At 37.6% G+C, this 26,582-nt stretch overlaps 1 protein-coding gene across 4 annotated transcripts in view; it reads left to right on the forward strand.

Moving 5' to 3' along the window:
• Positions 1–26,582, forward strand: part of ADGRL3 (adhesion G protein-coupled receptor L3) — a 703,409-nt gene that overhangs the window by 511,989 nt on the left and 164,838 nt on the right. For all 4 annotated transcript variants that reach the window (XM_032632860.1, XM_032632862.1, XM_032632861.1 and 1 more), the window contains 2 exons: positions 16,794–17,096; positions 19,176–19,279. In XM_032632860.1, the coding sequence (XP_032488751.1) occupies positions 16,794–17,096; positions 19,176–19,279 (407 nt within the window). The remainder of the gene's footprint in view (positions 1–16,793; positions 17,097–19,175; positions 19,280–26,582) is intronic.

The raw sequence follows: 26,582 nt of genomic DNA on the forward strand, positions 1-26,582 counted from the left end.
TAGAGTTTAAATGTGGTTTTGGAAGAATGACTTAATTTATCAAGTCTGTAATCTATAAGCTGATTGTTAAGTGACTAGAAGAATATTTACGGTTTTACTTGAAATTAAGAATCATTTATATGACAATTATACAGCTCTCCTTCTTTTTTTTTTTTTTTTTTTTTTGCGATACGCAGGCCTCTCACTGTTGTGGCCTCTCCCATTGCGGAGCACAGGCTCAGCGGCCATGGCTCACGGGCCCAGCCGCTCCGCGGCATGTGGGATCTTCCCGAACCGGGGCATGAACCCGTGTCCCCTGCATCGGCAGGCGGACTCTCAACCACTGCGCCACCAGGGAAGCCCTCTCCTTCTTTTTGATAATTTAAATTACCTGAAAAAAATGAAATGTTTAGCGGTCTCATCAGTGTTAGAAAGATGATGGGCACAGTGGAGCAACAAGATGTGACTCTCTACAACCCATAATAGAGTGAGCCTGCTCACCCTGTAAACTCCTTGAGGAGAGGGGCCATGTCATATTCAAACTTGTATTCCCATCCTAGCAGCTAGGATCCTAGCAGTTGGATCTCCCATTTGTGTCACTGTTAGGTTTAATTGGTTAAAAAAAATAAAAATCAATGCTTGAGTTTAACTGTTTGCTTTTAAGAAAGTGCTTAGAAAGCAATATAATGACCTTCTTTTTTCCGTACTCTAAACGTAAACAGCAAAACAAATAACCAAGAACTCTAGCCACCCTGAAAAAGGGCCTTACATTTTGCCAATTTCTTGGAAACTTGTGTACAGGGGCGAGCACATATATATTATTTCAAGCATCTGCAGTAGATCAAAGTTACTAAAATTGCATTCTTTAAAAAAAATCTTGGAGCTTAAATTATGAGCTTTTCTTTGCTATTCACTTTGAGTATTTCATTTCTAAATACAGAGAATAATTTTATTTTTCTTGAATTTATTTTAGCTTCATACTTACAAATAAATCATGTGTAAGCCTTACAGTTTGGAATCACTTTGTCTTCATAGGTTAACTACAATTCACAAGTTAATAATAAAACATATGTCACTGCAAATATTAGGCAATAATTTTAGTAACTGGATAACAATGGTGTCAAAAGTAGGGGAATAAAATACAATATTAAGGCTAGAAGTAAGGAATTATTCTAAATCCTAACCCAATTTAACTACTTACACTCCTTGAATGCTTTGCTGGTTGTTGAGGAATCAGTAAACTCAAATTCAGTTGAATTTATTCTCCCAGTTTTTTTGTTTGCATGGCTTTGTTGCCACCAAAGTTTATGTAATATTCTCATAAATCAAAACTTCTAGATATTTTGCAGTAATGAGAAAACCAACACAACTCTGTTGGTTATAACTCAGGAATCCTTGGGAATATTTTCGTACTGTTTGAAGTCAATATGTCTACGTGGTTGTTTCAATTTTAAATAAATAATAGTAATTGAGATGGAGCTGAAGAAGAATTGACATTAGAAGAGCTGACTCTCCTTTTGTTAAAATGAAGGATCAAACATCAGCTCAATTCCACCAACATTGTTCAAGGCCTACTATGTACCAATGAGGATCATAGTTTCCAAACTCAAAAGCCATCACCTCTCTCACACCCCCATGCTCTTGTATATATGCACATGACCCATAGCATTCTAGTCATTATGATCACCACTGACACCTCAGATGTTTAGTCAAATAGATACTTGTTCTCCCTACTTCTATTCTCTTCTCATTCAGTCACTCTTAAACACAGCAACCCAAGTGAACCTAAGTCAGATCATACCTTTCCTCTGCTCAGACCGTACAGCGGCTTCCCACACCAGACAGAGTAAATGCCAAAGTCCTCCCTATAACTATAAAGTGCTATATGCTCAGTCCCTCACCACATCTCTGATCTCATTCCATACTTGTTTTCCTTAACGTTGCTCCAGCAACACTGGTCATCTCACTGCATATAGACCTTTGCAGATGCTCTTCCCTCTACCTGGAATGCTCTGCAGTTATTTACATCTCTCAGCCCTCCACTTCCTTCAGGTCCTCCTTGTCACCATAACAGCTAGGCAATGCCTGACACCCTATTAAAAATTGCAATTTCCTCTACTAAAACTTCCGATTACTTTCCCTTCCCCTGGTTTGTTTTTTTTCTTCTTATCCTTAGCACTTTTTAAGATCTAATATGCTATATATTTAAAATTTTTGTCCTATTTATCCTAATAAAATGTAAGCTCTATGAAGGCAGGGATTTTTATTTTTTCTTGTTTTTATTGTTCAATTCTGTATCCCCTGCATTTAGAATAGCAATTGGCACATAGTAAGCAATCAATAATTCTTGGTTCTATTAGGGAATAAATAACATTATTACTGATAGTAAATGCTTATTAATCTGTTCTCTGTCATTTACTTTGCTAAGTACTTTAAACCCATATTGACACGTTTTTCTCAAAATATATATATATTATTGTCTCCATTTAGTGAAAAACACAAAAAGAAAACTAAAGTACAAAGGTATTATAATTTGTCCAAAGTCACATTTCTTTTAAATGATTACTTATCTCATTGTATTATAAAGAGACATTTCTGTTACTACAGTATTTTATTAACTCTAGGATTCTCATGATTTCACCTCTTAACATTTCATTAGTTGGAATGTACCTAACACTTGAAGATATGTCACAGTTTAATTGGCAGAGATATTTTTCTAAGTGGCACAAAGAAAAATTAATTGATCTTGTACCTTCCACAAAATACACTATATTAAAATCTTCTTGAGGGCAGTGCTCTTGTGCTTAATCTCTGAATCCTTGATACCCATCACAATGTCTAGTATAAAACAAACACCAATAAATATTTACTGAATAAATAATATTTTTAGTATATGTCTCCTCTTTCTATTTCCTAACTTCTTCAGTAGATTTTCTATAAAGCTTCTTAGGGCTTCATGAGGGCAAGGAACATGATAATGATATTCAGTGTTTTATTCCCAGTACTACTCCTGTCATATGGTAGATGATTAATAAATATGTATGGGATGAATTAATCTTATAATCCCTAGAAATGAGCTCTCTTATAGACAAATAATATATTCTAGACTTGATACTTTAAAAATTGACTTCAAATCTTTGTCAGATAATATGGATTACACATGGGTTTGGGAGTCAAACTACCTCTATTAAAATCCTGGATTTACCACTTCTGAACTATGTGAAATTAAGAAATTCTCTTCACCTCTCTGTACCTCAATTATGCATGTAAAGCATTAGCACACTACCAGGTACATAACATATGCTCATGAAAAAGCAGCTATATTTCACATTATTGTTTGCTGATTGTTTATTGCCTACTTGTGTGCCCAACACTGTACTCAATTTTCTGGACTTTATAGTTTTTTCTTGGGGGTCCTTACGTTAAGAGACTTAGACATGCCATAACAGAAAGAAATGAGCTCAAAGAGTATTACTTCCTCCAGTCTCACCATCAGTGGGCAGGTACTTTCCTGTGGATCAAGTTCAGGTTATCAATATTCCTTCCAAGGTAGTGTGGTTAAGAGTGTGCCTAGGTTGTTTCTCTGTTATGAACTTTCAACCTTTGAAAAATTACTGAATCTCTTGGTGCTTCAGTTTCACCATCTGAAAATCATGATAATTAATAGTACAGATTTGCTGTCAGAATTAAATGGACGAGTTCCTGTGAAGTGCTTAGAATAGCGCCAGATGCATAATAAGTACTCAAAACTACCCAATAGGTCCAGGCCGTAGCAATACCAAGAAAGCATATGTGAGCAGTATTGGAGACATATTAATTTCCAAATTTATTGAGTTTTTACATATATGTTCCTGTCATTAAATTTTGTCTAAAATTTTAACAATAGGATAATCCTAATAGAAAGGGAGAGATTTTGATAGACTTGGATTAGAATCCTGGTTCTATCACTTTCCAGCTATATAAGCTTGGGAGAATTGCCTAATTTGACTTCTTTCATCTCCAAAATGAAGATCAGTATAACTACCCTAAGGTTATCAGGAATACTAAATTAGTATTTCTTATAATACATACATCACAGTTCCTGGAATGGTAAGGGCTAAATAGGTAGCAGATAATTCTAATAAGATGCCCCCCAAATCCTTTATTTTACCTTAATATCTTACATGATAAGGCCATTACAAGTTCATGTTTATTAGAACAGATAATTTTCTTTATTTACAGTAAGAATATATTCTATGAGAGAATGAGAAAATATAAATGGATCAAGTTACAAAAATAAATTTACCCCCACATGGCTGATAGTATGTGGAATTTCACTATTTCAAGGGGCCATGGAGCCAAATATTATAGATGGATTCTGAAAAGAATTGGAAAATTTCATGATTTCATGACTGATAATGTTAATGTTTCTTTTTAAAACTATGTGTAATCAAATCTTCTGCCACCAGCGGACATTCATAGAGGTCAGGCAGAATTTCTTTCTTCTACCCAGAGCACTGCACAAGCAACCAAAAGCCACTTGCAGCATTGTTATGGTTTTGGTTTTCATATTTCCTTTATCACGCCCTTGGGAGGATTTCTTCAATAATTGACCTTGGATTAAATGCTTGGAAGGTGGGGAGAAGGAAATGCTTCTGTAGTCAACCAAAATACTTTATGTTGGGATGAAGTTAGCCCGAAAGAAAGGCTTGTAAAGGGAAAACCATGAGGGGAGGTACATATTTTAAAGAGGAAAGGAAAAAATGGAGAATCAAGAAGAAGGTCCATGTATTTCATGAGTAGAAAGAAAACATTTCTTCTATCGTGAAGTTTATCCTATTTTTGATTCCATTGTTTATATTCTATTTTAAGTATTACATTTTTCAGAAGATGCCTGTATTAGTCTGCTAGGGCTGCAACAACAAAATACCACAGACTAGGTGGCTTAAGCCAACAGAAATTCATTTTCTCACAGTTCTGATGGCTGAAAGTTCATCTCAAGTTCAAGCTCAAGGTGCTAGCAGGATTGGTTTCTCCTGAGGCTTCTCTCCTTGACTTAAGATGGTCACCTTCTCACTATATCCTCACATGGCCTTTACTCTGTACCCCTGTATCCCTGGTATCTCTCTTCTTATATGGATAGCAATTCTATTGTATTAGGACCCCACCCTTATGAATTCATTGAATCTTAATTACCTTTTTAAAGGCCCTATCTCCAAATATAGTCATATGTGGAATAGGGCTTCAACATATGAATTTTGGGGGAAAACAACTAAGTCCATTAACAGTGTCAATCCCAAATAATAAATGTGTTTTGTGATCAAAAATAGTAATGTTTTATTAGAATCACTTTAGTTCCTTCAGTCTCTTCTTAAAGCATTATGGAAGACTTGTAGAATGCATGAAATAATTCAGGCTGCCACTTTTAAAATCATATTATGAAAAATATGGAATATGGAATTAGAGGACACTGACTTACTACTTGCATGATTATGATTCACTTACCAGTTGAGCCTCTGTTTTCTCATTTGTAAAATTAGGAATTCATAGCTATAATTACTCTGCACATTTTAAAATAAGAATTCAATGAGAGGGCTTCCCTGGTGGCACAGTGCTTGAGAGTCCGCCTGCCAATGCAGGGGACACGGGTTCGTGCCCTGGTCTGGGAAGATCCCACATGCCGCGGAGCGGCTGGGCCCGTGAGCCATGGACGCTGAGCCTGCGCGTCCGGAGCCTGTGCTCCGCAACGGGAGAGGCCACAACAATGAGAGGCCCGCGTACTGCAAAAAAAAAAAAAAAAAAGAATTCAATGAGATAATAGAGATAAGGGAAAGCATTACAAAATGTAAAGCACTATACAAATGTCGTTTATTTTCAGTTTTCCATAGTGTACTCCACAGAGTATAATCTGTAGTAACAATTAAAATAATATTTATTCTTTTCAAGGCAGGTTGAAGAAAAAAAATTAAGCAAAATAAATCAAATCATAAGAGTGAAATAACCCATGGACAATAAATTTCAGAGGGCAAGAGAATTAAAAATTTATTTTGGAAATAAATGTTAATTATGAGGGAAAAATGTTAATATGAAGGACTTTTTTGGTTACATTTCTGATAACCAAATACTAATCTGTATAAGCAAAATAAGCACAATGACAATGACAAAATAATAAGGAAAACTGCACAATTTTGATAAAGTGTTTTATATAAACAGTCACTCAAACTTATTTTCTTTTACATAGTAACCTTCCCTGATACACAACCTCAAGCATATGAGGCGCTAAAAACACATAGTTTTATTAAGCTGGCTATGTCATCAGGTAAAATTCAGTAACAGTGTACACTGGAAAAGTGTCATATCACTTTTACCTTGCTGGAAGATAGAGAAGGACAAACTCCTTATAGCATATGATATAGGCTGGAACTTCAACAAAGTGTGTTGCTAGAACTCTTTCATGAATCTAGATCTTTTTTCACAGTATCTAGAAGTAAGGCCTGTTCTTTCCTGGGCACTGGTGAAAACATGTATGGCACTAGTAGTATTTATTCTGCCAAAAGCTGGCATTGAGCAGAGATCTTGGGAGTCGTACATGGCCGTAAATGGGAGGGAAGGGATGGGGGATCAGGGACAGCTTTTAAAATGGATTTTTATTCTGCATAAAGTCAAACAGAAAGGTACAACCATGCTTGTAGATATCTCTCTGCGACACAGTTCCAAGGAAAAGAGATCTATACTGATCCTTAACAGTAGTGTTTCTGTATTAAACTAAATAAAGTCTTTGAAATGTATTTCATAACAAATTGAACTTTAAAAAAATATATCTTGGGCTTCCCTGGTGGTGCAGTGGTTGAGAGTCCGCCTGCCGATGCAGGGGACATGGGTTCGTGCCCCGGTCCAGGAAGATCCCACATGCTGCGGAGCGTCTGGGCCCGTGAGCCATGGCCGCTGAGCCTGTGCGTCCGGAGCCTGTGCTCTGCATCGGGAGAGGCCACAGTGGTGAGAGGCCCGCGTACCACAAAAAAAAAAAAAAAAAAAAATTCATCCCTTCAAAAGTACAAATGAGAGATGGCATTACTGAAATTGGAGTCAGAGAAAATAACTTGAAGTTAGCTTTTAACTATTGCCTTACTACTCCATCAAGTAGTATGAGGTCAAAAATAATTTTTCCATCAGCTGGAAAAATTTGCACAAAAAATGTGCTTATATTCCCAGCAATGACACAATTGACACATATTTTTTAAAAGCCAATGCTAAATATTAATACAATTATATTATTTACTTTTAACATTAATTAACATTAATAAATAATATTTGATTTTCAACTTATTATTATTAAATTTTCTTACTTTTATGTTTTCTTTTTGGAAATTCTGATAATTTTATATGTAAACAATATATATTATAATAATTTGTACTGTTTATAATGTTAAGAATTCAATTACACTTGTTTAAAAATATGCTGCTAAATATTATATTTGAATTGTGTTAAACGCTTAGTGTCAAAAATTTTGTTTACTAAATCTTGAATTCCTATTCTGCAAAAGTAGATATTGAAATACCAGTATTGGCATTTTGCTCTGGTGTTGCTTTTATTAGGAAAAATGTTAAAAGGCTGCTGTTTTCATTCATAGATGATGGCAGGTTGAACATAGATAATGGTGATTGGGAAGAAAGAGGAATATTTTTTTTAAGATCTTTATTGGAGTATAATTGCTTTACAATGGTGTGTTAGTTGCTGCTTCATAACAAAGTGAATCAGCTATACATATACATATATCCCCATATCTCCTCCCTCTTGCGTCTCCCTCCCACCCTTCCTATCCCACCCCTCTAGGTGATCACAAAGCACCAAGCTGATCTCTGTGTGCTATGCAGCTGCTGCCCACTCGCAATCTATTTTACATTTGGTAATGTATAGATGTGCATGCCACTCTCTCACTTCATCCCACCTTACCCTTCCCTCTCCCCATGTCCTCAAGTTCACTCTCTACAGCTGAGTCTTTATACCTGTCCTACCCCTAGGTTCTTTGGAACCATTTTTTTTTTAGGTTCCATTATACATGGTATTTGTTTTTCTCTTTCTGACTTACTTCACTCTGTATGACAGTCTCTAGGTCCATCCAACTCACTACAATTAACTGAATTTCCTTTCTTTTTATGGCTAAGTAATATTCCACTGTATATATGTGCCACATCTTCTTTATCTATTCATCTGTTGATGGACACTTAGGTTGCTTCCATATCTTGGCGATTGTAAGTAGTGCTGCAATGAACATTGTGCTAAAGGTATCTTTTTGAATTATGGATTTCTCAGGGTATATGCCCAGTAGTGGGATTGCTGGGTCACATGGTAGCTCTATTTTTTGTTTTTTAAGTAACCTTCATAGTGTTCTCTATAGTGGCTGTATCAATTTACATTCCCACCAACAATGCAAGAGAGTTCCCTTTTCTCCACACCCTCTCCAACATTTATTGTTTGTAGATTTTTAGATGATGACCATTGTGACTTGTGTGAGGAGATAGATACCTCATTGTAGTTCTGATTTGCATTTCTCTAATGATTAGTAAAGTTGATCATCCTTTCATGTGTTTGTTGGCAGTCTGTATGTCTTCTTTGGAGAAATGTCTTTTTAGGTCTTCTGCCCATTTTTGGATTGGGTTGTTTGTTTTTTTAATATTGAGCTCCGTGAGCTGCTTGTAAATTTTAGAGATTAATCCTTTGTCAGTTGCTTCATTTGAAAATCTTTTCTCCCATTCTGAGGGTTGTCTTTTCATCTTGTTTATGTTTTCCTTTGCTGTGCATAAGCTTTTAAGTTTCATTAGGTCCCATTTGTTTATTTTTGTTTTTATTTCCATTTCTCTAGGAAGTGGGTCAAAAAGGATCCTGATGTGATTTATGTCATAGAGTGTTCTTCCTATATTTTCCTCTAAGAGTTTTATAGTGTCTGGACTTACATTTAGGTCTTTAATCCATTTTGAGTTTATTTTTGTGCATGGTTTTTGGGAGTGTTCTAATTTCATTCTTTTACATGTAGCTGTCCAGTTTTCCCAACAACATTGATTGAAGAGGTTGTCTTTTCTCCCTTGTATATCCTTGCCTCCTTTATCAAAAATTAGGTGACCATAGGTGTGTGGGTTTATCTCTGGGCTTTCTATCCTGTTTCATTGATGTATATTTCTGTTTTTGTGCCAGTACCATACTGTCTTGATTACTGTAGCTTTGTAGTATAGTCTGAAGTCAGGGAGCCTAATTCCTCCAGCTCTACTTTTCTTTCTCAAGATTGCTTTGGCTATTTGGGCTCTTTTGTGTTTCCATACAAACTGTGAAATTTTTTGTTCTACTTCTGTGAAAAATGCCTGTGGTAGTTTGATAGGAATTGCATTGAATCCGTAGATGGCTTTGGGTAGTATAGTCATTTTCACAATGTTGATTCTTCCAATCCAAGAACATGGTATATCTCTCCATCTATTTGTATCATCTTTAATTTCTTTCATCAGTGTCTTATAGATTTCTGCATACAGGTCTATTGTCTCCTTAGGTAAGTTTATTGCTAGGTATTTTATTCTCTTTATTACAATGGTAAATGAGAGTGTTTCCTAAATTTCTCTTTCAGATTTTTCATCATTAGTGTATAGGAGTGTACAAGATTTCTGTGCATTAATTTTGTATCCTGCTACTTTACCAAATTCATTGATTAGCTCTGGTAGTTTTCTATTAGCATCTTTAGTATTCTCTATGTATAGTATCATGTCATCTGCAAACAGTGACAGCTTTACTTCTTCTTTTTCAATTTGGATTCCTTTTTCTTCTCTGATTGCTGTTGCTAAAACTTCCAAAATTATGTTGAATAATAGTAGTGAAAGTGGACAACCTTGTCTTGTTCCTGATCTTAGTGGAAATGGTTTCACTTTTTCACCATTGAGAATGATGTTGGCTGTGGGTATGTCATATATGGCCTTTATTATGTTGAGGTAAATTCCCTCTATGCCTACTTTCTGGAGGGTTTTTATCATAAATGGATGTTGAATTTTGTCAAGAGCTTTCCCTGCATCTATTGAGATGATCATATGGTTTTTCTCCTTCAATATGTTAATATGGTGTATCACATTGATTGATTTGCATATATTGAAGAATCCTTGCATTCCTGGGATAAACCCCACTTGGTCATGGTGTATGATTCTTTAAATGTGCTGTTGGATTCTGTTTGCTAGTATTTTGTTGAGGATTTTTGCATCTATGTTCATCAGTGCTATTGGCCTGTAGTTTTCTTTCTTTGTGACATCCTTGTCTGGTTTTGGTATCAGAATGATGGTGGCTGCAGAGAATGAGTTTGGGAGCATTCCTTGCTCTGCTCTATTTTGGAAGAGTTTGAGAAGGATAGATGTTAGCTCTTCTCTAAATGTTTGATATAATTGACCTGTGAAGCCATTTGGTTATTGGCTTTTGCTTGTTGGAAGATTTTTAATCACAGTTTCAATTTCAGTGCTTGTTATTGGCCTGTTTATATTCTCTATTTCTTCCAGGTTCAGTCTTGGAAGGTTGTGCTTTTCTAAGAATGTGCCCATTTCTCCAGGTTGTCTATTTTATTGGCATGTAGTCACTTGTAGTAATCCCTCATGATCCTTTGTATTTCTGCAGTGTCAGTTGTTACTTCTCCTTTTTCATTTCTATTTCTATTGATTTGAGTGTTCTCCCTTTTTTTCTTCATGAGTCTAGCTAATGGTTTACCAATTTTGTTTATCTTCTCAAAGAACCAGCTTTTATTTTTTATTGATGTTTGCTATTGTTTCCTTCATTTCTTTTTATTTTATTTCTGATCTGATCTTTTGTTCTGCTAACTTTGGGGTCTTTTTGTTCTTTCTCTGATTGCTTTAGGTTTAGGGTTAGGTTGTTTATTTGAGATGTTTCTTGTTTCTTTAGGTAGGATTGTATTGCTATGAACTTCCCTCTTAGAACTGCTTTTGTTGCATCCCATATGTTTTTGGTCATTTTGTTTTCATTGTCATTTGTTTCTAGGTATTTTTTGATTTCCACTTTGATTTTTTCAGTGGTCTCTTCATTATTTAGTAGTATACTGTTTAACCTCCATGGATTTGTAATTTTTACAGACTTTTTCATGTAATTGATATCTAGTCTCATAGCGTTGTGGTCGGAAAACTTACGTGATACGATTTCAATTTTCTTAAATTTACCAAGGCTTGTTTTGTAATCCAAGGTATGATCTATCCTGGAGAATGTTCCATGAGCCCTTGAGAAGAAAGTGTATTCTGTTGCTTTTGGATGTAATGTCCTCTAAATATTAATAAAGTCCATCTTGTTTAATGTGTCATTTAAAGCTTGTGTTTCCCTATTTATTTTCATTTTGGATGATCTGTCCATTGGGGAAAGTGGGGTGTTAAAGTCCCCTACTATGATTGTGTTACTGTCGATTTCTGCTTTTATGGCTTTTAGCCTTTGCCGTATGTATTGAGGTGCTCCTATGTTGGGTGCATAAATATTTACAATTGTTATATCTTCTTCTTGGATTGATCCATTGATTATTATATAGTGTCCTTCTTTGTGTCTTTTAGTAGTCTTTATCGTAAAGTCTATTTTGTCTGATATGAGAATTGCTACTCTAGCTTTCTTTTGATTTCCGTTTGCATGGAATATCTCTTTCCATCCCCACTTTCAGTCAGTATGTGTCCCTAGGTCTGAAGTGGTTCTTTTGTAGACAGCACATGTATGGGTCTTGTTCTTGTATCCATTCAGCTAGTCTATGTCTTTTGGTTGGAGCAGTTAATCCATTTACATTTAAGGTAATTATCTATATGCATGTTTCCTATTACCATTTTCTTAATTGTTTTGGGTTTGTTATTGTAAGTCTTTCCCTTCTCTTGTGTTTCCTGAATAGAGAAGGTCGTTTAGCATTTGTTGTGAAGCTGATTTGGTGGTGCTGAATTCTCTTAGCTTTTGCTTGTCTGTAAAGGTTTTAATTTCTCTGTCAAATCTGTATGAGATCTTTGCTGGGTACAGTAATCTTGGTTGTAGTTTTTTCCCTGTCATCACTTTAAATATGTCCTGCCACTCCCTTCTGGCTTGTAGAGTTTCTGCCGAAAGATCAGCTGTTAACCTTATGGGGATTCCCTTGTGTGTTATTTGTTGCTTTTCCCTTGCTGCTTTAAATGTTTTTTCTTTGTATTTAAATTTTGATAGTTTGATTAATATGTGTCTTGGCATGTTTCTCCTTGGATTTATCCTGTATGGGACTCTCTGCACTTCCTGGACTTGATTATTTCCTTTCCCATATTAGGGAAGTTTTCAACTATAATCTCTTAAATATTTTCTCAATCCCTTTCTTTTTTTCTTCTTCTTCTGGAACGCCTATATTTGAATGTTGGTGCATTTAATGTTGTCCCAGAGGTCTCTGAGACTTCCTCAATTCTTTCCATTCTTTTTTCTTTATTCTGCTATGTGGCTGTTATTTCCACTATTTTATCTTCTAGGTCATTTATCTGTTCTTCTGCCTCAGTTATTCTGCTATTGATTCCCTCTAGAGAATTTTTAATATCATTTATTGTGTTTTTCTTCATTGTTTGTTTGCTCTTTAGTTCTTCTAGGTCCTTGTTAAATTTTTCTTATATTTTCTGCATTTTATGTCCAAGATTTTGGATCATCTTTACTATCATTAGTCTGAATTCTATTTCAGGTAGACTGCCAATTTCCTCTTCATTTGTTTGTTCTGGTGTGTTTTTACCTTGCTCCCTCATCTGCTGCATATTTCTCTGTCTTCTCATTTTGCGTAACTTACTGTGTTTGGGGTCTCCGTTTTGCAGGCTGGAGCTTCATATTTCCCATTGTTTTTGGTGTCTGCCCCCAGTGACGAAGGTTGGTTCAGTGGGTTATCTAGGCTTCCTGTGGAGGGGACTGGAGCCTGTGTTCTGGTGGATGAGACTGGAGTTTGTCTTTCTTGTGGGCAGGACCATGACCAGTGGTGTGTTTTGGGGTGTCTGTGGCATTTTTATATTTTAGGCAGCCTCTCTGCTAATGGGTGAGGTTGTGTTCCTTTGTTGCTAATTGTTTGGCATCGGGTGTCCAGCGGTGGAGTTTGCTGGTCGTTGAGTGGAGCCAGCTCTTAGCGTTAAGATAGAGATCTCCAGGAGAGCTTTTGTTATTTGATATCATGTGCAGCCGGGAGATCTCTTTTCGTCCCACCTCAGAGGCACAGGCCTGACACCTGGCCGGAGCACGAAGACCCTGTCAGCCACAAAGATGAGAAGAAAAGGGAGGGAGAGTGAGAGAGAGAGAGAGACAGAGGGAGAGAGAGAGAGAAAGAAAGAAAAGAAAGTTATTAAAATTAAAAATTTTTTTTTAAATTATTAAACATAAAAAAATTAGTGTAGGGGCTTCCCTGGTGGCGCAGTGGTTGGGAGTCCGCCTGCCGATGCAGGGGACTCAGGTTCGTGCCCGGGTCCGGGAGGATCCCACATGCCGTGGAGCGGCTGGGCCCGTGAGCCATGGCCGCTGGGCCTGCGCGTCCGGAGCCTGTGCTCCGCAACGGGAGAGGCCACAGCGGTGAGATGCCCGCGTACCGCAAAAAAAAAAAAAAAAAAAAAAAAAAAAAAAAAAAAAATTAGTGTAATAAAAAAAAGAAAGAAGAGAGCAATGAAACCAGAAAACAAATCCACCAATGATAATAAACGCTAAAAACAATACTAAAAAAGAAAAAAAAAAAAAGACAGAACCCTAGGGCAAATGTTAAAAGCAAAGCTATACAGACAAAATCACACAAAGAAGCATACACACTCACAAGAAAGAGAAAAAGAAAAAAATATATATATATATATAAAAGGAAGAGAGCAGCCAAATCAATAAACAAATCTACCAATGATAATAAACTCTAAATACTAAACTAAGATAAACATAAGACCTGAAACAAATTAGATGCAGAAAGCAAACCCCATGTCTACTTTTGCTCCAAAAGTCCACTGCCTCAATTTTGGGATGATTCATTGTCTATTCAGCTATTCCAGTGATGCAGAGTACATCAAGTGGATTGTGGAGATTTAATGCACTGCTCCTGAGGCTGCTGGGAGAAATATCCCTTTCTCTTCTTTGTTCGCACAGCTCCTGGGGTTCAGCTTTGAATTTGGCCCTGCCTTTGCATGTATGTCACCTGAGGGCATCTGTTCTTGGCTCAGACAGGATGTCATTAAAGGAGCAGCTGATTAGGGGGCTCTGACTCCCTCAGGCCAGGGGGAGGGAGGGGTACAGAATGCAGGGCCAGCCTCTGGCGACAGAGGCTGGCATGATTTTGCGACAGCCTGTGGCGTACCGTGTGTCCTCCCAGGGAAGTTGTCCCTGTATCACGGGACCCTGGATCACGGGACCCTGACAGTGGCAGGCTGCACAGGCTCCCTGAAGGAGAGGTGTGGATAGTGACCTGTGACTGCACACAGGCTTCTTGGCAGCTGCAGCAACAGCCTTAGCCTTTCATGCCCGTCTCTGGGGTCCACGCTGCCAGCCGCGGCTCGCGCCTGTCTCTGGAGCTCATTTTTGCAGTGCTCTGAATCCCCTCTCCTCGCGCACCCCAAAACAATGGTCTCTTGCCTCTTAGGCAGTTCCAGACTTTTTCCTGATTCCCTCCCAGCTAGCTGTGGCGCACTAGCCCCCTTCAGGCTGTGTTCACGCAGCCAACCCCAGTCCTCTCCCTGCACTGTGACCAAAGCGCAAGCCTCAGCTCCCAACCCCGCCCACTCCGGCGGGTAAGCAGACAAGCCTCCCGGACTGGTGAGTGCTGGTTGGCACCTATCCTCCGTACAGGAATCTCTCCACTTTGCCCTCTGCACCCCTGTTGCTGCACACTCCTTTGTGGCTCCAGCGTTTCCCCGCCACCTGCCAACCCCTCTCTCTGCCAGTGAACGGGCTTCCTAGTGTGTGGAAACCTTTCCTCCTTCACAGCTCCCTCCCACTGGTGTAGGTCCTGTCTCTATTCTTTTGTCTCTGTTTATTCTTTTTTCTTTTGCCCTACCCAGGTACATGGGGAGTTTCTTGACTTTTGGGAGGTCTGAGGACTTCTGCCAGCATTCAGTAGGTGTTCTTTAGGAGTTGTTCCACATGTAGATGTATTTCTGATGTATTTGTGGGGAGGAAGGTGATCTCCACAACTTACTCCTCTGCCATGTTGAAGGTCTCCAAGAAATTTTTTAAAAGAGATGGAATCTGCCAGACTTGGCAATTTGGGTGATATGGTGTATACAGAAAAAAGAAGGGGAACGAAGGATACTGTGGTTTCTTGTATGAACTTTGAGTAAATGTAGTTATGAACATTACCATTCACGTGGAGAGGGAACGTGAGAGAAAATGGAGGAAGAAGTGGAGAGGAAACAGAAGAACAAGCAAGAAGACAAAATAGCAAATAGTATCATTTCAGAAATACTACAATTTCAGTGATTAAATAAGTGTTTAAAATGGTTTTGAAGAACCTACGGGCAGGACAGGAATAAAGACACAGACATAGAGAATGGACTTGAGGACATGGGAAGGGTAAGCTGGGACGAAGTGAGAGAGTGGCATGGACATATATATACTACCAAATGTAAAATAGATACCTAGTGGGAAGCAGCCACATAGCACAGGGAGATCAGCTGGGTGCTTTGTGACCACCTACAGGGGTGGGTTAGGGAGGGTGGGAGGGAGATGCAAGAGGGAGGAGATACGGGGCTATATGTATACATATAACTGATTCACTTTGTTATAAAGCAGAAACTAACACACCATTGTAAAGTAATTATACTCCAATAAAGATGTTAAAAAATAAATAAGTGTTTGAAAAATTCATAGACCCTCCCTCTGCCATCTCTATTCTATTTTATGCACCAAATACACTGTGATGGATTTGCCATCTCTTCTGGGGCAGCAAAGTCTAATTGATGACATGGTAAAGCAGACCATGAATGACAAACAACAGGAGGCTCAGCATAGCTCTCCCTTCAGTTTCTTAAACTTGTGCTACTTTGAATCTGACCAGAGCCAGTTCCCCCACTGTTTATTGCCAGTAAGTGAGGTTAAGAGTAGTTTCTAATCTTACAGTTAGGAAAGCAGTGTATGTATGTGGAGGCCTGGTATTCTCTGCAGTGATTATTTCTATAGTATCATTAAGACATTCCTTTGTATACATTATAGATTTAATAACCTGTTAATATCTGATCAAGGAACCTAACCACTTTTATCTGGAACTTGGAAAATGCCACTTTAAAAATCTAGTTAGAAAATAATTTATGAACACTAATTGGAAGTTACTAATGTGAAGTTTGAAAGTTTTGATACAATGGGTCTGTTTTAAGAGCATCAGAGTAAATCATGCTACTCGAATTCATGTTAAGGATATTATACTCAGAATTGCTCTTTACCTTTTAGCTTGTGAGCACTTTAATTTCTGATTTTTTTTTTTTTGGCTACATCTTTAGAAATTCATGTTATAGTTAATGAGGAAAAAATATTGTATATAGCTCTCTCCCTTCCTATACCAAATTTGAAGATTCTAAGGAGAGGGCTTTAAATGTTTTAATCCCCTAATTGTCCAAAAGGCCTGAAGCTTCTTAAAGCTTACTGAAGAGTTGAATTGTGCTGTAACTTTGTTTTCTGTAATTGAAGTTGAGAAAAACCAGAAACAAGCCTACATTTAGCATTAGTCAAACTCAAGTAGCACTCTGATATTTTGATATTGGCTTATTTTTCCCATGTTTAAGGCTCCTTGAATTGTCAAATAAAAATGACTTCTGAAGTCTTTGGACATTTTTAGGTCCTACTGTGAACAAGCAATATAGGCATTTTCTTCTGAATTTTATTTCAGATATCTCTACCGCAGGACCTCTTGGCACGGGAAGCACCACCACCAGTACCACCCTTCGGACCACAACTTGGAACCCAGGCAGGAGTACCACCCCATCGGTGTCAGGAAGAAGAAACCGGAATACCAGCACCCCATCTCCAGCAGCTGAGGTACTTGACGACATTACCACACACCTTCTGTCAGGATCGTCCCAAATTCCAGCTCTGGAAGAGAGCTGTGAGGCTGTGGAAGCTCGAGAAATCATGTGGTTTAAGACCCGTCAAGGACAGATGGCAAAGCAGCCGTGCCCTGCAGGAACTATAGGTAAGTCTGTCCTACAAAGCTGAGCTAAAAGTGTATTGTTACTTTGGCTTGCTTTCCTAGTTTTTTTTTTTTTTTTTTTTTTTTGGTCACAACATAGTTTTGTTACTTAACATTTGATTAAATTCTGGACTCAGCTAAATTACAATTTATAGCCAAGTATTTTCAGAGTTTGAGAATGCAACCTGAAGAAGTCACAGGTGAGAATTTGGTGGGAATACCTGTGAGATCAATAGTTTTCACCCATGCTGTGAGGTCAAGTTATAATTAAGCTATGGATGTCCCAGCTACTCCAAAGGGCCAGCTCACCTATGCAACAGCCCAGAGTGAATCACTGGATTGGTGGGAGCTAGTTCTCATGCTTGTCACCAATTGTCAAATGTTTATTGCAGAAAACTAGATCAAGGACTTCTGTATTAGATGATCATTGAAACTACCTAACATTTAACAAAAGAGAATATTTGACTATCCTTTATTACCAGTCATCATAGCTGTCCTTTAATAGTTGGAGCCTCTTGACATACATAGTCAGGGATGATGCTGGCAGGAGCCAACCTCCTCTTACACAGCATCCACTAGAGAGATCAATCCTGCATTGTTTTCTCTAGGAGGTAGTCAAGAACTAGACAGCTCTCTGCCCCCTCCACGCTGATGTGATTCATAATATCACCAAATGGTAACCATATTATTATTTACCATTTTAAGCCAGAAATAGTTTGATTTCTTATTGTTACAGATATTGATCTTCATAAAACTAATACTTGACACCCTGCATAAAATTTGCATTATTGCATAAAATGTGTAAATAAAACAAATGCATAATAGATGTCACTAGACTAGCATTGTCGGGGGCTGTGATTTTGGGTGTTATTGATTTGGTTACTTCAATAGGTTTGTCTTAACAAAGTTTCAATGTGGAAATGTCCTTCTGAATTCCATGGTATATGAAGTGGTGGGAAGATAAGAAGATATATAAAAGTGCACATTTAATTTGTTTTCATCAAAGTGTTTAAAAATATTCTGAGATCTTCCTTCCCTTTACGAAGGGGCACAATATTTAGTTCCAGAGTTTTCTGTGGTATTGGAACCAGAAAACGTTTTGAACTTTTCTCTTAGCGCTGTCCCCTTAGTTCTGGACCTCAGTTCCTTTATCTCTAAAAGAGAAATAACAACAGCCCCCCTTTCTTCAGATGTTTGTTGTAGAGGTTAGTGAAATACTTTATTTGAAAGCAGTTTTCAGACTGCAAAGCACTACAGAAATATGTTGTTCTTGTTCTGTGAAAATTGAGAAAGGGATTTACAGGAAACCTTCTGAAGCCCTCCCTCCCAGGTGACTGTGCTTACTCTGCGGTCTTCTTTTTACCCTTTCTCTGTCCCCTCTGCTGTGCCCCCTGTTCAAGGCCCACACAGTCTTTTCTCACCTGAATTATTGCAATAGCTTCCTCACAACTTCCATATCACTCCCTGAAATTCATCCTCCATGCTCCTGCCACAGTTATCTTTCTACAGCCTAAATCAGCCCATTTGTCTCCTCTCCGTAATGGTCTTCATTGATTTTCCATCACCTACAGATGACAGACAAGGGCGTTTATGATCTGGCTCTGCCAGCCGTTCCAACTCCATTAAATACAACTCCCTTACCCAGTAGACCTCAATTCAAAACACTTGATGATTCCCAAAGACGGCATATTTTTCCTTTGCCTGGAATGCCCTTACCCACCTTGTTTTCCTGAAAAACCTGCAAACTGATTCCTTTAAGACTCAACCGCTACCTTGCCTCTGAAAACTCAAGCAGTAAGCCCCATGGAGTCAGGTACCACATTCATCTAATTCATGAAGTTATTCCCTGTACCTGGTATAGTTGTCAGCAAATGCTTTAAAAACATTGAGTGTTTGTTATATTATGTTTCTCTAATGCCAGTTGCTTGCTAGGCACCGTACATGGTGTTTTAATAGACATTACCTCAGTTTAATGATAATAGTCTTACCTTTGCTCATATTTGAACATATTATGGATATAAAGTCATTATAAGAAAGATGGTTTGAACATTTGAAACAGACATATTTCTCTCATTATTTTAGGAGTATCAACTTATCTATGCCTGGCTCCTGATGGAATCTGGGATCCCCAAGGACCAGACCTTAGCAACTGTTCTTCTCCTTGGGTCAGCCATATAACACAGAAGGTAAATCGTGTCACTGACAAGGAAGGCTTTGCCAGATCTAGATCCTCTGTTGTTGATTATAACTGCTGAAAACAAAATAGTCAATAATTTTTAAATTAATGTGGAAAAAATTCTCCATTTTATTTTAATTTAAGATTTAATGACAAGCCTAATATGCTATGAGCTAATTCTAGAATTTTGTTGTTCTTAAAGGGGAAATCCATGTACTTCCTCTAAGCCAGGCAGTATTGCTTATGATAATTTTATTATTAATAAAATTTTTATGGTATTGTGGACTACAGATATAAAAGTCCAAGAGGTATTATAAATCAAGCAAGCAAAAGCTTCTAGCATATATACATATGGATTTTCCTGTGGAAATAATAATTACCAAAAAAAAAAAGTCTACCTTTGGAATCTTAATCCATTTGATAAATGTTCTGTAACCTAATCATTTATCAGTGTTGAAAGTATACACATGTGTGACAGAATCTTGCAGACTCAAATTTGCAGGGCTTATTTGGTTGCAATATGTTGAACATTTTTATTATTAATGCACTGTGGGGCTTTGAATTGATTTCATTGCAAACAGAGACCAGATGTGCATTTATGCCAAAAGGGCTATGGGATGACTCCTTATTATAGCAATTTGTGCGGATTTATGCACTCTTAAAATGGAGAGTCCTTCTATGTTACATTAGCTATGCTGAGGAATTTCTGAAAGAGATTTTTCCTGAGAAATATTACAAATGATGGCCTTACTAAAAGCCTCTCTGTGCCATTTGCTCTTTTCTCTATTTGTTTTTAACCAGACTTATCCTCAATAATATGCTGTTCAATAATCCATAAATATCTACCCAGTAGATTCTTTAGCAGATGAGCCATAACCGTCTATTTACCCTAAATCATGGAAGAACAGTGGTTATATTGACTCCAGTTACCCTCTTACATGTGCATCTCCATACTTGTTGCTATTCATAATGATGCTTCTCCAATTTCAGTACTGTTCCTGCCACAGTTTTTATGTCCTTTGATTTTATTACAATGTAGCTCAGACCCCAGGGCAAGTAACTCTTCCTGGATGTGATCAGATTAAAAGATCATTAGCATATCTCCTTACATTAGCGACTTTTAAAAAATATTCCCTACATACTAAGCCTGGGGGTTAATATTAATTCAGTAATAATTCACCTAGAAAGTGAGTGTTTTCGTGATAATTCCTGAATATGGTTGGCCTATTTCATTGCAGAAATTACTGGTGACTTTAACTGATAATGATGCTTAATTCTTTTCTTTCCTCTGCAGACCTGCTAATCTTGTGACAAAAGGCACAATTCCTTGCAAAGAGCAGACAGCTCTTGCCCATTTGATTTAGGGATGGAATGTTTTTGTTTTATAGCAAGTATGTTCCGTTCTTTTGGAGCATTTCTGTGTAATCCTGTAGCACCTGTAAAATTATGTTGTATTATAATTATATTAAGATTATTCAATTTAGAGAGTTGGAATTTATAATAATACCTTAGCTTGATTACTTATAAATTTATAGAATTGTCAAAAGTATAAGAGGAGGTTTTTGAGCCCTGTGAATTGGCTTATGTAACTATTGCCAGGTCAGTGCTGGAGCTGGTGTTTAGCTGGGTCTACCTTTATCAACATGTCACATGTAGCCACAACACTGGCTACACTGTGAATAGATCATGATGGCCTTTATATCCCACACCCACTTACCTAGTCTCTCTTCACTTCTCTCTACTCTTTTACTTATACCTCCAACTATTTTGCTATTCATTAAACATAAATGATAGTTGAACAGGTTACCACAAAACTCTAACACTTTTAACTATTCACATCGTAAGCTTCTGAGAGAGAATTTGTATGCACTGTCCACAGAGTTATTTGTCCCTATTTTCTCTCCCTCCTCCCCAAAGCATCTTCCACAGAATTCAACCCTTTGCTCATTTACTCCCTCAGGACCTGAGTCCCAAAAACAAACAGATGGAACCTTTGAAGAGGGTTTGTTTACAGTGGCATTTGTGGGAGCAGAGGTGAACTGCAAGGGCTTGAGAGGAACCCAGAGCTAGTAACAGGGATGGAGCTGTTCCCAACCCCAGGCCTCTGGTTGCCAGATCAATGGAATGACGGAAAACTGGTAACAGGGTATCCTTGAGAGGCAAGATGACCTATATAGACAAGAGACACAACCTAGCCGCAGGCAACTCTTCAGAAAAGATCTAGGGGAATAAATACTCTGATCTCCCCCACTCACCTCTTCCAGCCTCCTCACCTGCCCAGCCTCACCACTGGCCAAACCCAAACAAAAGCCAGAGAAGAGGGGTGCTCTTACTAACATCATGTAAGTCCACCTCCTAGGGCAGAGAGAAGGATGGAGGAGGATGGAAAGAGGCCTTCCTTGAATTAGCAAATGGAAAGTAACCAGCAGAGTTCACAGTTTTTGCTTCCCTTCTCTCACCCCTCCTCCCTTTCCCTTGTTCCATCCTCCTTCCTCTGTTCTGACCTCCCTGCTTTTCTTTAATTTGTTTGTTAATGCCAGTGTGAAAAAGTAAAAGTGAAATAGGTATCCGGAATGATTTGTTCCTTCCCTCCTCTGCTCATTGTGGTTCAGACTTTTAAAATAGAGTAACACTTGTTACCCGCAATAAAAGCATAGATGAAAAAAGAAAAGAAGGGGCGATTCTCTCATTTAAACAGTGTATTCAGTTTTCCCTCTGCAAGTTTGTGGGTGAACGTACCTTGGAACATGAGGCCCATCTCTTATGGCTTTATAGTGCCTGTGGGAAATTCCTGAGAGCTTTAAAGAAAAGACTACCCTGGATCTGGATCGCCGTCACTGCATCTTTCCTATGGGAGGATCTTTCATTTTGTTATTGGTACTATTCACACACTGTATGTCAGGCACCACTGTAGACAGCAAGTATACACAAATAAGTGGATCAGGATGCTTACTCTAGTTGGAAAAAGCAAACCTTAAATTTTCATTTTCATTAAGAAATGAGTAATGTTTTTCTCCCCTACAGTCAGGCCAGGAGAGAGAAAGCAAGCAGAGAATCTTGATGGTTTCTGACTCACAAATGAATTTAGGCCCTTACATACTGGTGAAATTATAGATTAAATTTTGAGTGATATTAAAGAATAGATTACATTTCACTAGAGAAAATGTAAGCCTTTAAAGGCAAAAAAAATTTGTTACAAACTGGCCAGAATACTTTCATAATCATGAGATTTAATAATTTGTATAGAAGGTGAAAAGCAAAAGTTGTACAAAAAGGTGCAGTGGTGGAGTGTAGGGGCAGAGAGGGAAAGAGAGATCGGTAGGTGGTTGGGTGGGTGGATGAATGGGTGGACAGAAAGGTAGGTACAACGATAAACAGATGATTGGCTACAAAGATAGATTAAATAGATAGTGAGACTAGGTACATATGTCTTCGAATTAATGTTTTAAAAATATGTTTCTGGTCATACTGGAAGCCAACAAATTAGTTTAGAGCTCTGCCTTCTCTAACATATGTGGTAAAATATCCTGTTTTCTCACATTTCTTAATGACTGTTTGCTGAAATCATAGTCTCTGGCTTCAGCTTGACCTCTAGCTTGGACTCGTGTTATCAAAAAGGAGTTTATACTTTCTATTTTGCATACCTTTGAAGAATTCATTGCACTTTATAATCCCTCCTGTCTTTTTTTCAGTTGGAAATTGTGAAATTAAAGTTGTGAAGACATTCCGTATTTATTTACATGTAAAGTAAGGTCTGCTTCCTACTTCATTACCTGGTCCAACTATTATATGAAAAAGATATGCCTGAATTGTTACTGGGAAATAGTCTTCTTATTTCTAGCAAACTGAAATATCTTTTCATTTGTTTGCACACAAACTACTGACAGCTTTTGAGATAATGTAAGGTTCTTCCTGCATTTTCTAAAGAAGGATGTGAAGATCTAGAAATGCTGTTTCTGTTTTACAGTATAAAATAAGCCGGTGATTTGCTCTGGAAGACTGGTTGAATCCTGTCACCCAGATCTTAATTTCTCCATTCTTTTAGCCTCTGTAGATCTACTATGGAATGAAAGTAAATTGCTTGTTAATTTGATCAGAGGTTAGTGGAATTTCCACATCTTCAGGCTCATTTAGCCTACATTCAGTTGTAAGCTAGAAGCATTTTATTGTTTATATACCTACTTGACTCAGATTTATAGAAAAAATAGGCAGATCTTTCAAAGAAATGGTAGCTTTGTACTTAAACAATATGAGTAACTTCATCATGAATTGTTTTGACACCTGATTAATGTTTGATATAATAAATCCCATAAAATGTCAAAGCTTATTTCAAAGAAAACTGTTTTTCCTTGTGTCAAAATTTGAAATGCAAATAGTATCCATCTCTCTCATAATTATTATCTTTAACTGCAGGGTTTCCCCTCCCCTATTGAAGCCCTAGGTATAATCCCACCATTTCAATACAGGCATTAATTTACTAATCCTCACAAAACTCATAAGATTTCTCAGTGTGCATGTACTTACTTCTGAGAAATAACTTAAGCAGAATAAAAGAAATGTTAGAGATAGACATTGTAATGATGTCTTTAAGCTAGAATATATGAAGTAACTATTTCAATCCTGCCTCTTTGCACAGAAGACTTGAGGCAGATTCAAGATATGTGTATATTTCTGTATGGAAATAAGATAATAATAACAGTGGTGAGAGAAATAAATAGGACAATCAGAAAGAAGAGTAGCTTCTGGATGCCCGTGGAAAGAATATGGTTAGTGAAGGCCTGGTCTGAGAAGGCAACCTTTGAACTGAGCTTGAACCTTGAGGTCACAGTGACTATGAGAGAGTCCACTTGATGCCACCACTGCCATTAACAACAAGAAAATTGGAGATGACTCTTGGTGCCTCCCTTTCCTTCCCCTCACACGTCCAATCAGATAATAGGCCTGTCAGGGTACTTGTAAATCTCTCCCACATCAGGCCAGTTGTCTCTTTTCTCCACTGCTACTACCCTTAATCCACAACAGCTTCTTCTACTGCTGTGGCAGTAGACCTCACAGCAGGTCTCCTTTCATGGACTCCCGAACCCTCTAAATCCATTCTACTAAGTTTGATTTCAAATATAAGAGTGATTAGACCACTCCTATTTAGACTCTTCAGTACATTCACATCACTTTTTTTTTTGCGGTATGCGGGCCTCTCACTGTTGTGGCCTCTCCCGTTGCGGAACACGGGCACCGGACGCGCAGGCTCAGCGGCCATGGCTCACGGGCCCAGCCGCTCCGCGGCATGTGGGATCTTCCCGGACCGGGGCACGAACCCGCGTCCCTGCATCAGCAGGCGGACTCTCAACCACTGTGCCACCAGGGAAGCCCCATTCACATCACTCTTAACACAATTTTCCAAAATCGTCGTCATGACTTCCAAAGTGAGACTACTCAATCTGCTCCTTGCTTACCTCTCCAGCTGCCTAAACCCCAGTGACAAGTGCCCTTTGTGCAGCACCCTTAAGACTCCCTGCCCCCCGCCCCCTCTCCTAAAAGCTGCTCTCTCTGCCCGGAAACTCCAGCCCTCATCCCAACCTAATTCCCTCTTTTCTATTTCATCTCAGATTACACATTCTTTCTCACAGAAGTATTTCCTAAATTATTCCCTAACTTCATATACCAGGTTAAAATGCCTTTAAACTACTCTACCGCACTGGGATTCTGTATTGCCCTCAAAAAAAACTGAAATCAAATTCTTGTGCAGTTAATTTATTAATAGCTCTTCGCTTTCTAGTACGTAAGGTCCTGTTATTGGGAACCATTTTGTCCCCAGACTTTAGCATAATACTATTAGAAATTCAAATTTTGGTTAAATAACAAATGAACATTTAGACTGAAGGAACAATTGTTGAAATTATAAGTAGAGGTAGAGATATTCTATTTTTTTAAAACTAGATATATATATTTAATATGTACAGACACACAATTTGTGCTATGTAGGTACCAAATTGAATTCTGAAGATAGAAAAATGTGCTTTTTCTTTCTGTTCTGCCTTTAGTGCCCTGTCTTCCCAAACCATGATTATTTAGACTTCGCTTTTTATATAGCATCCTCTTGGCTGTCTCTCCCCGCCAGTCCCCACCAGAATTTTATCTTCCCAAGTCACCCTCAACTTATCTTTTAACTTGCAACTTATTATTACTTTCTGTTGCTTTCCCACCTAATTTCCAGGTGTTTATTACCCCTGTACTATATTCCAATAACACCTCATATACATTCTGTTATTATGATTGCATTGTTGAATTAGTATTACCTGCCTTTATGCACCCTCCCCCGCAATACCAACTAGTAGAATGTGAGATTCCTGAGCGCAAGGGCCACATATAACATTTGTCTTTATTTCCTTAAGAAATAACCAGTGTCCAAATGATTGTTGAATGAATGAAAGAATTTTACTATGAATTCTTCAATTTTAAGAGGAAGAGAGGACTGTAATGAATAACTGGTTATATTAGTTTTTATTTTACTTTAAAAACATGCTTATCACATTTTTATTATAAACATTTTTATAACTTATTTGTACTTTAGTTTTTTTCTTACAACTTCCTTGTTGGTGAACATTGAGTTCCACAGTTCTTTTGTGGGGTTAATTAGATTTATTCTTCATAAATAAACACTTGAGTGCTAAAATGTAGTTACTATTTTTAAGATAATCCACTAGAGATTTTCATATTTGACTCATGGTTTTACAACACTACACTATCTGCTTTGACACATATATTGGCAGCATCATTATCTTTTATGTTGAGAGTAGTAATATTTTGACTTATTAGTCATTTACATTTTCAACTTTTTCATTACTGTTCATAAAGAAAAAGTTTAAATTTTTATATTAGGGAGTTACATAGGCCTCCTTTTTCATCTTATCATGTCCTACCCCAATGTTATAATAATTAATAATTGAAGACTATGTTTGTACAACTACACAGAAAAAGAAAAGAAATTGAATTACACTGTGAAAATACCTATTTTTTTCTGTTTGATAAGTAATTTTGTTTTTTATTATGTTCCCTGATAGCTGTAATGAAAGTCAGTACTTGCATCTTTAGTTTTGAAGATAATGTGTGAAAGAAAGCCTATTATCTCATAGATCTCAGCCTTTTTCCAACAGCACCCATTTAAGTGAATCAAAAGACTCCAGAGGTCCATGTGCCTTGACATTTTCTCATAGAAAAAATATTATGTGGTAATAAAGGCATAGAAGAAAACAATACAGTAATAATGATAATAAAACAATTATACAAGTTCATAATGCTTAACAAAGTAAAAC

Source organism: Phocoena sinus, chromosome 5 (assembly GCF_008692025.1).
Source record: "Phocoena sinus isolate mPhoSin1 chromosome 5, mPhoSin1.pri, whole genome shotgun sequence".
Taxonomy (NCBI): domain Eukaryota; kingdom Metazoa; phylum Chordata; class Mammalia; order Artiodactyla; family Phocoenidae; genus Phocoena; species Phocoena sinus.